This window comes from Epinephelus moara, chromosome 16 (assembly GCF_006386435.1).
Source record: "Epinephelus moara isolate mb chromosome 16, YSFRI_EMoa_1.0, whole genome shotgun sequence".
NCBI lineage: Eukaryota > Metazoa > Chordata > Actinopteri > Perciformes > Serranidae > Epinephelus > Epinephelus moara.
Window position 1 is genome coordinate 7,324,102 of NC_065521.1, and position 10,973 is coordinate 7,335,074.

At 40.4% G+C, this 10,973-nt stretch overlaps 1 protein-coding gene across 1 annotated transcript in view; it reads left to right on the plus strand.

Moving 5' to 3' along the window:
- plod1a (procollagen-lysine, 2-oxoglutarate 5-dioxygenase 1a) overlaps positions 1-10,973 on the plus strand; it is a 75,685-nt gene that overhangs the window by 46,777 nt on the left and 17,935 nt on the right. Inside the window, exons 13-14 of the mRNA XM_050064621.1 lie at positions 8,925-9,066; positions 9,246-9,359. Coding sequence (XP_049920578.1) covers positions 8,925-9,066; positions 9,246-9,359 — 256 coding nt within the window. The remainder of the gene's footprint in view (positions 1-8,924; positions 9,067-9,245; positions 9,360-10,973) is intronic.

Sequence of the window (10,973 nt, forward strand, 5' to 3'; positions counted from 1 at the left end):
GGTCTTACAGCTGTGTTTGAGGTTAGATAGGTACTATCTGAGGACAGGAGGTCATGAATTTTGCCTTTTGTCATTAAAAAAGCTCATAAAATCATTACTGCTAAGGGCTAAAGGAATACAAGGCTCAATAGAGCTTTGACTGCATCAACATTTGATATGTTGTTTTAATTAATAAATACAATGTGAATAAAGATTACATAACATAAAAATAACTGCAGTCTTTGTTATTTGATAGCCGCTTATATTAAACAATTTTTATAGGGCAAGTAAAAACTGACTTTGGGCAAGTAGATCTCTGACCAACTTGCCCGACCGGGCAAGTGAAAAAAAACCTTAGCATTGAACCCTGCACACACACACACAGGTGAGCACACTAGAGCGCGGCTCAGGAGGCATTTTCCCGAGTCCGAGACAATTATAACCGAGCCTGGCCCGAACCTGCAGCACGGCACCGAACACACAGTCTATGGAGAGGAGCCTGTGTTGCGTTCAAGCATTGTCACGTAAATAACAAATTCAAGCATTTGAATAGGGATATTTTCGTAGGGAGCAACACCTCTCCCACTCGGCAGCATGCCTCCGTTTGAGGTCCTGCAGTAAATTGGTAGTACTGCTACCTTGGGTAGCAACAGCCTTCAAACACACTTTAAAGCGGGGTGCTGTTTATTCTGTGTCTGACGCCACAAAACCGAACACGTTCCCTTTCTTGGGAACGAGTTCTTCCCTGCTCGCTGCCATGATGTTTGTGTATCAAGCACGTGGGGGGGGGTGAGCCCACTCTGAACTACAAATTCGAATTAATCAATAAAATCGATTTATCGCCCAGCCCTACTCTCAGATATCATAATATTGTCTCCGAGTCCACCCGCTCAGTAAATTATAACAATCTTATTACTATTTCACAGTCTATGATTTCATCCTCGCCTCCCCTCCCCTCCAGATTTAGTCTGCTAAATGTGATATCACTGTCAAACAAATCATTTGTCTGTCAAGACGTTATTCTGTCCCAAAACCTTGACTGCCTCCTTATCACTGAGTCATGGCTAACCCCTGATGATCTCTCCCCCCTCATAGAAGCCACTCCTTCAGGCTGCTCTCATTTTCATCAACCCAGGTCACATTCATGTGGCGGAGGGGTGGCTGTAATTCACAAAAATACCCTTAAATGTCCAAATATTCCTATCGGACCTTTTTCCTCTTTTGAATCTCTGGCTTTTGTGATAGATGGCTCCTCACTGGTCTTCTGCCTACTAGTATACAGACCCCCAAAACCTAACATTAATTTTAGCAGTGAATTTTCTGATCTCCTGTCCAGCATTGCTCCAAAATGTGACAACATCCTCATTATTGGCGATTTCAATATTCATATTTGCTGTCCATGTGAAGCTATCTCCACTGGTCTCCATCCCCAACCCTGTGATAGAAGACTTTCACCTATCTGATCACAAAGCAATGATTTTTTGTTTTTATTTGCCACACGTTTCTCCTATCTGCCCTGCTTTCTTCTGCTCTCGCATTATAAATTCCTCCACTGCCACTAGATTTGCAGAAGCCTATGAAGAGGCTCCTAGCATAAACAGTATTGAGACTGCACTGTCCTATGTGAGCAATGGGAAACTTGTCTCACAATTCAGAAACACAGTTTCAGCTATCCTTGATTCTGTAGCACCAGTTAAAACTAAAATGCCTCTGGCTTAATCACGTTCACACCAGAGAAATAAGGAGAGCTTGCAGAAGGGCAGAGCGGAGGTGAAAGCGTGATAAACTGGAGGTCTCATTTCAAATTTTGAAGGATCTGTTGAAGAAATACCAGCTAGCAGTCAAAAATGCCAGGGCCCAATATTTCTCTGATCTTATTAACAAGAACTGCCATTACCCCACGATGCTTGTTAGTTTGTTAAACCCTGTCACCTCCTCTGCCACATGCCTACTTTGTTCATACAGAATGTGCCTTTTTCGGGGCAATGGGGGACGTGAGCAAGTAACAAAACGTGTAGCTCAGCGTGTGACGTAAACAGTGACGTGCTCCGTGGGAAGCCATTGCTTGTCAGTCCTTCGGCGATTCTCTCATAAGTTGGCCCGTCCTTCACTATTCCCGTCATTTGATGGTTAATGGCCTCTTCATTTGCGAGGACAAGGAGGGCACGCAATTCGTTGTCTCCCCAGTTTCTCATCTTTACAGTGCGTTTCCCTCTTGCTACTTGCTGCTCTTCCTGCTATCAGCTGTTTCCTGTTTGTCCACCGCCAGTGGGTCACACGTGAGGTGTCATCAACAGCTCCTCCCACAAGTCATCAACAGCCCCTCCCGTGGTGGAAGGGCACCTTGTTCTTTTTAAACCAAAAAGGTTCCGCCAATATGTTTACCCCTATGCAGTGGAAAATTGGGCACCTCGGATCAACTCGCCAATCCAGCTGTGTGTGTCTAAACGCTCGCAGCTTGCCTGCAAAACAGTGGCAGTGTAAAAGGGACTCATGTCTCAAAGCATCTGTCTCTAAATGTGAGCATTTTCTAAATTTCTTTAGAGACAAAGTAATGAACATCAGAGCTAGTATTTCTCCCAACTGCAAATAGGCTATCCGTCTCCACTGAAAACACAGCCAGTTTTAATTCCTTCTACTCCATCACTTTATAAGAGCTTCATCACATTATTTCCACTATGAAAACCTCCACCTGCTCTCTTGTTATTATACCAACCAAACTCTTCAAAGAAGTAATTAACACCATTGGTCCCAGTATACTCTCAGTTATCAATAGCTCTCTGGAAACCAGCCATGTTCCCAAATCTTTCAAACATGTGGTAGTCCAGCCACTTTTAAAAAAGATAGAATCTAGATCCCTCAGTCCTCCACAACTACAGACCAATTTCCAAACTGCCATTTCTTTCCAAAATCCTCAAAAAAGTAGTTTTCAACCAACTGTTGTCACACCTGGATCAAAACTGCATCTTTGAAAAATTCCAATCAGGTTTCAGAGCTCTTCACAGTACAGAAACTGCATTACTCAGAATAACCAATGACCTCCTTCTGGCTGCCGATTCTGGTAACTGCTCCATCCTCTTACTCCTAGATCTGACCGCAGCTTTTGACACAGTAGATCATCTCACTCTCATCCACAGGTTTAACGAATGGGCGGGGGCTTTTGGTCCCGCCTTGAACTGGTTTTCCTCATACTTATCCAACAGATCCTTCAGTGTCTCCATTGGCAACCCATCCTCCTCCTCAGCCCCCATCTCCTGTGGTGTTCCCCAAGGTTCCATACTTGGTCCAATCCTCTTCTCCATCTATTTGCTCCCACTAGGCCACATTATCCAAAAGCACAACATTTCTTTCCACTGTTATGTGGACGATACTCAGATCTACCTCCCCCTAGAGCCAAACAACTATAATAAACTAACCAACCTCAATACCTGTCTTCATGATATTAAATCCTGGATGGCAGCAAACTTTCTCCAGCTCAATGACAATAAAACAGAAGTTTTTTTATTTGGACCACAGCATCAGACCAACATTATCCCCTCTCACCAGAATACAGAGTGTCTGTTGCTGTTTTTTATTTTATTTTTATTTATCTTTTATTTACCCTCTCGAAATAATGAAATGGCCCTCTTTCTTTGGTGACTCATTCCTCTTATTGTGATTATCTGTGGCCATCTATATATATTTATGTTTGCCTGAATATAAGCTACTTGATTCCTTGATCTTGGATTGTTATTTCATTTTATTTATTTATTTTTATTCACTTATTTCTGACCTGGGATAAATTAAGCTGGGCCCTTCTTTTGTTTCCTCATGTAGGCTATGTAGCAGTCTGAGCCTGTGGCTATTTGCTCTACTTTAGTTATCAGCCACTCACCTTGCTTTTATGTTTTTCATGTGTGTGTGTGTGTGTGTGTGTGTGTGTGTGTGTGTGTACATGTGTCGTGTTTGTTATTTTGTCTAGTTAACTTTGAATGTCTTTTGTCAACATTATTCTGCAACATCTATAGGCCTCCCTCTGCTGTGACTGACTCCACTAAGTGTATTTTGTCAACTATTAATTCTCTTGAAGAGCCTAATGAAATGATTATCTTGGGTGACTTCAATAGTAACTGACTTGATTGCTTCTCCTCCAATGATAGGAATTTAATTAATAGTGTAAACCTCACTCAGTTAATTAAGGAACCTACAAGAGTTGATTATCTGTCGTCGTCTCTGTTGGACTGGATACTTGTCACTAATCCTGAAAGAATAATTAAATCCGGTGTTATGTCAGACTGTTCAAGTGATCACTTTCTCACAAGTTATATTTTGTGTCTGGTAAATCAAAATCCCAAGTGCGCCTCCTAAATATATTAGACTGAGACAATGCAAGAACATTAATGTAGATAGTTTTATTCAAGATATAATTTGCATTAATTGGGACAGATTTCAGTTAATTCCTTTTGTTGATGATGCATGGAACTTTTTTTACTCTGAAATTATGAACATAATTGATAAACATGCCCCCATAAGAACAGTTAGAGTTAAAGGTAGACACCTACCCTGGATTAGCTCACATCTTATCAGCCTTTTCAAACAAAGGGATAAAGCCTGGACCAAATATCGCTTGTCTAAGGATGCTGCTGATTGGGAAACCTACGGATATTTGAGAAATCTTTGTAAAACCAAAACAAGGAATGCAAAATATAACTACTATAAAGACAGCTTTTCACAGGATTTCCGTAATCCTAGACAGTTCTGGAAACATTTGAACAATATTCTCAATAAAACTAACAAAAACCTCTTAAATCAGATATGTATAAATAATGAAACTCCACTTATTTCCCAAGCTTTCAACCGTCATTTCTCATCTATCTGTGGTTCCCAACACTTTAATTCTTATGATATGGCTGGCTCTTTAAACTGCACTACCTCTAACAGTTCTTTTTCCTTTAGAAAAATTCTACCTATTAATGTCTTTTATGTTATAAATGAGTTTTGGAAAATATTAGTGCTGGTCCAGATGGTTTGGAAGCTAAATTTGTTAAACTTGCAGCTCATGTTCTAATGTATCCCCTTGCTGATTTATTACCTCCGCCAAGGAGGTTATGTTTTTGCCAGTATTGGTCTGTTTGTCTGTTTGTTTGTCTGCAAAATAACTCAAAAAGTTCTGAACAGATTTTGATGAAATTTTCAGGAAAGGTTGATAATGGGACAAGGAACAGATGATAAAATTTTGGTGTTGATCGATTGAAGCAAAGTGGATAAAATAATAAAATGGCGGGAAATCTGAGTTGCTTGGCAGAGGTCTGTGCTCTCCGAGTGCTTTTCTAGTTTAATATGTCTTTATCTACTTATTCAGTTCCCCCCATATGGAAATGTACTAGAGTTACCCCCCTTTTGAGAAACTTATTTTTAATCAATTATATCAGTACATCAATCTGTGCAATATTTTATCTCCAACCCAATCTGGCTTTAGACCTAATTTCTCCACCACAACAGCCCTGCTAAAATTCACCAATGATGTGTTCTCCTCCTTTGATAAAGGCCTACGTACAGGTGCAATTTTTATTGATCTTTCCAAAGCTTTTGATTTGGTTGATCACTACCTCCTCCTTGATAAGCTCTACTCTATTGGTCTATCTCAAAATGCTCTCCTCTGGTTTAATGCCTATCTCCATAACAGACGTCAGTGTGTTGTCTTTCAAGGTTCTCAGTCTGATTATTTAACTGTTGATAAGGGTGTTCCACAAGACTCCACTCTTGGACCACTTCTTTTCTCTATCTTTATTAATGATTTACCACAAATATGCTCAAATTGTCTTGTTCATCTATATGCTGACGATACTGTTATATACACCTCTAACTCTGATATATTACAGATCCAGAACTCTTTACAATTTGACTTTAATTTGGTTAAAAAATGGCTTCATAATAACAGACTCATATTGAATAAGAAGAAGTCCTGCAGCATGGTGTTTGGCATGCGACAAAGATGCTCACATCCCTGTGGCTTTCATATTAATTTTGATGATGGATCTCCCCTTGAGACTCCTTCAAATATCTTGGACTTTGGATTGACCCTGAACTCTGCTTTAAGCCCCACATTGATTTTATTATGAAACGAACATTTGGTTGTCTGTGCTCACTCTATCGCTCAATTAATTGTTTTTCATTTCATGTCAGAAAAAGAATAATAAGTTAATTTTACCTATAATTGATTATGCTGACATTGTCCATCTGAACACCTCTGATACTTATCTTAGACCCCTAAATGTATTGTATAACTCTTTGTGTAGATTTATTTTGAGGTGCACATATAGAACTCACCATTGCTATATGTATGAATCACTTAATTGGTTGGATGGAGTGTACAATAACCGGCTACTCTCTGTTGACACTGGAAACTGTGCCATCCTAGTTCTTCTTGACCTCATTGCTGCGTTCGATACTGTGGATCACAACATCTTAATCGAACACCTCCAGTTTGGTGTCTGCATCAGTGCCACTGCATTACACTGGTTCACTTCCTACCTCAAAAATAGAAGTTTCTCTCTCAGCATGGGAAATCACTCCTCTTCCTCAGCCACTCTTTCCTGTGGGGTCCCTCAAGGCTCCATCTTAGGTCCCATTCTCTTTTCGTTGTGCATGCTTCCTCTCAGCCAAATTTTTAAAAAACATAACATCTCCTTCCACTCCTATGCTGATGACACACAGCTGTATCTCCCTATCAAGCCTAACCACAAGTCCAGTGTTGCCAGTCTCATAAACTGCCTCGAGAACATAAAGAACTGGATGGCACAGAATTACCTCCAGCTGAATGAGGGCAAATCAGAAGTTGTCCTCTTTGGTCCCCCTGACTCCATTAGAGGGATTTCTGACCAGCTCGGTAGCCTCTCTAACTATGTTAAACCCCATGCCAGAAATCTTGGCGTGATATTTGACTCCACCTTTAAATTTGAGAAACAAATAAATGCAGTAGTAAAAACCAGCTTTTTCCAACTCTGCACCATTTCCAAAATCAAGCCATTTCTCTCCTTTCGAAGACCTGCAGATATTCACCCACGCTCTCATCTCCTCCCATTTACACTACTGAAACTCTCTGTACACTGGTATCAGTCAGTCCTCTCTGTCCCTCCTCCAGCTGGTTCAGAACACCACTGCTAGGCTTCTCTCAGGTACCTGGAAGACAGACTACATCACACCTGTTTTGGCCTCTCTCCACTGGCTGCCAGTAAAGTTCGGAGTTGACTTTAAAGTTCTCCTGTTTGTTTACAAGGCCCTTAATGGTCTAGCCCCATCCTACATCTCAGACTTTCTAACCCCCCATTCCCCGTCCAGGTCCCTCAGGTCAGCTGATCAGGGGCTTCTGGCTGTCCTCCGCAGACTTAAGCTCAGGGGTGATCATGTCTTTGCTGTGTCTGCCCCCAAACTGTGGAACAGCATCCCCCTCCCAATCAGATCTGCCCCCACCATTTAATCATTTAAGTCTCAGCTCAAAACTTACTTTTATTCATTAACGTTAGAGTCCCCCTGATTTGGTTTTCCCCGATGTGTACCTGTGTGTGTTGGGTCTATAAATGTGTGAGCTGTGTACCTGACAATCATGTCACTCGTATGTATGTGTTTTGTAGCATTTTATTCCTTTTGTACAGCACTTTGGTCAGCATGAGTTGTTTTTAAATGTTCTTTATAAAAAAAATTGAGTTGAGTTGAGTAGTACTTATGAAAGCCAAATATCATCTGAATGCTCGAGATCTCTAATTTATGGTTGCAAAGTTTCATAAGGCTGTGTTTATCCCGGAGGTCACAAGAGGTCATTTTATACAGTGAGGTCATGTTCCCAAAAAATGGTATTTCTACAATCAAGTGGCTACTATGGGAGCTAACATCATTAAATATAATTAAAATTAAGCTTATTGAGTCCGCAAGAGTCTCAGATTTCCAGCTATACACAATTCATCCAATTCCAAGACCGTTCAGAACCCAGTATGCAGAAATATTCAGCCATTTTTTTTCCTCGCCAAAATGTAGCCTAATTTTGGAGTGCTATTTAACCCCCTTCCTGACAAGCCGGACATGGTTGGTACCAATGGATACCTTAGGGTCTTTTGGTTTGACTGTAGCATTAAAACTCAGTCCACTCTGAAAGTCAGTGATGTCAGCTGTGGATGCCTGCCAGCAGAGTGAAAAAGGTTAAAGGCCCAACATGAAAGGGAGGATTATGTCTCACTGTTGTGCTGATAGCATTGGTGCTGTAGAAATATATAAAGAAAACATGGAGGTGTTGAATTTGCATCAACAGCAAATAAAACAGGATCAGATAAGAAATCAGGGAGGCTTCTTACTTAAACATGACAAAATATTCTAGTAAAAGAGGGGAAGTCTGTCTCCAATACACACTTGGTTCTCTCTCACTTCAAATCAAATCAAAATCAAATCAACTTTATTTATATGGCACTTTTCATACAACAGTAAAGCCTCTTTCACACAGAGCGCGATTTTCGCGGCGCCCACCGCGGGGTAGGGCGCAGAGCAAGCGGAGAGCAAGGCGCACAAGACAGGATTTGGAGGAGCACAGGCTCGTTCAGGAGCTATAGCTCCATGGTGACCGCTTCCGGGTCTACTTCAGACTCTTCTCTGCCACTGGACGCGCCGAGGTGTCGTCACAGCGCGTTGCGGTGAAATTAAAAAATGTTCAATTCGAGCGCAGGCTGTCTGCGCCCTCTCGCGCGCCGCTCAGCTCGGCGGCAGAGTGGTGTGCTCTTGCGCCGTGGTAGCACATACACAATGAATGGGTTCGTCGGCGGAGGTCTGCGCTTTGCGCGCTCTGTGTGAAAAGGGCTTAACACAAAGTGCCTCACAGAGGCACTTCATTAGAATTAACAGTATTTGAGCACAGTCTGTTCCTGATATTAGACCCTCGCAATGCCATGTAAGCTGTCTAACACTGTCTTGTTTTTTAGGGGTGTGTGGAATGTCCCATATGTGTCCAGTGTGTTCCTGGTGAAGGCCAGCCTCCTTCGATCAGAACTCAAAGACTACGAGCTGTTTAGCTCACACCTCTTAGACCCTGACATGGCTTACTGCCACAACATTCGCAGCAAGGTCAGTAAGAGAAAAGCATATGGACACAATACGTGTTACTACAAACTGAATCTGAATAATTTATATCTGAATTTGGTTTGCTCAACTTGAATAGTTTGAATTTGTATTGTTGAACTTGAATAAGTGCATTAACAACTTGTCCATGAAAATGTTTGACCAGTTGTGAAACTTTCTCTCAGGGAATCTTCATGTATGTTACCAACATGCACACTTTCGGGCGCATCCTGTCAGCAGAAAACTATGAGATGAGCCATCTTCATAACGATCTGTGGCAGATCTTTGAAAACCCAATGGTGAGAAAATATCACCTGTTAATATGACTAAAGTGGTGGTGATATGGTCAGTACAGAAGTGTGTGTTGGTTGTTAATTATTGTGATCATAGTAACGTTTAACGTTTAGTTTAATGCTGTGTGATGTACCTGTAGCATTTGGAAGCTGAAACTAAGTCTTAGCACTTGGGAATGCTTATACATGGCTCTTACTCTTAATTCTGCTTACAGGAAAACTTCACCCACAAAATGACCATATGAATATCAGTTACCTACAACGCAAACATTCTTGATGAATTGAAGTCATTGGGGACTACGTTTAACAGCAAAATTTTATCAAAACAGCTGTTTCTAAACTCTCTCACATTAAAAAAAAAGATGTCATTTGCTGCAGCTTAACAGTCAAAGCACTGCACATTTATTACCAAAATGCAAATAAGCAACCCGGCTAACACCAACAAATAAGATAAAAATATGTGCTATTTTGCTTTCAGTAAAATGTTGTAGCCTACGTGTTATAATAATAATATAAATCAATAATCATAAACAAAGAATTACAAATGTAATTATAATTAATTTATTATTATAAATATAATAATATATGAAAATAATAATAAAATGTATAAATTTCCTTTTTAATTGAACTAGGGAAGCACCGATTTTGAAATTCTGAGCCAATACTGATACCAATGCTTAAAATAACAATTCTTCTTTTGTGCCAGGGAAACACAGAAATCTACACTATAAAAAAAATAATTATCAGTTTTAAAGTTATTCAGTCCTTTATTACACTGCCTTTGAATGAGCACAAATTCAATAATACATATTTATGAAACAATTTTTTACATAACATTTTTCACATGAAAAACATCTTTAAGGAATAAGCAAAAAGCCTTTTTACTATAGGCTATATGATACATCATAATTCTCTCTCTAATACCTATTTTATAGTGCTGTGAAAACATCAACACATTTCTCCTTCAAACAGCTGTGTTTATTCAAGTTTCTCACAAAAAAGCTACATTTTACAAGATTGCATTGAATACATCATGAGAACTTAAAATGTAGCTTTACCTAATGCTATTTTTTACTGAATAGACCTTGAACTTCTCACAGTGTAGCTCAATGCAACCTCCATGAGTTGTTCGTTGCGGCCACTGGCAGCTTAGAGGTAACTACCTCTCCAGGGGCCTCATGTACAAAGACTTGCGTGGATTTCCTACTGAAACATGGCGTACGCTTGAATCCAGGAAACGTCGTACGCACAAAAATATCCATATGTATGAATCTGTGCGTACACATGAATCCAAGCACATTTCCTTTGTACATCTCAATCAACGTGGAATTGAGCGCACATGTTGGAGAACCCGGCCCCTCCCTGTCCAGTCCCCCATTTAAATATGAAAATCATATTTAAATGGGCCATGCACCTGAGATTCCCCTCTCTGCACGATCAGAAAAGTAAAACAAAAGAATTAATAAGACGGGAAAAAAAGAAAATCTTCACAGAATGCGAATTGGAAACGCTACTCATTTAAGTGGAGGCGCGCAAAGATGTACTTTTTGGCACACAGTCCTCCGGCATCAATACAAAACGCAAGAGGAGTGAGTGGGAGAGTGTGTGTGAGGCTGTCAA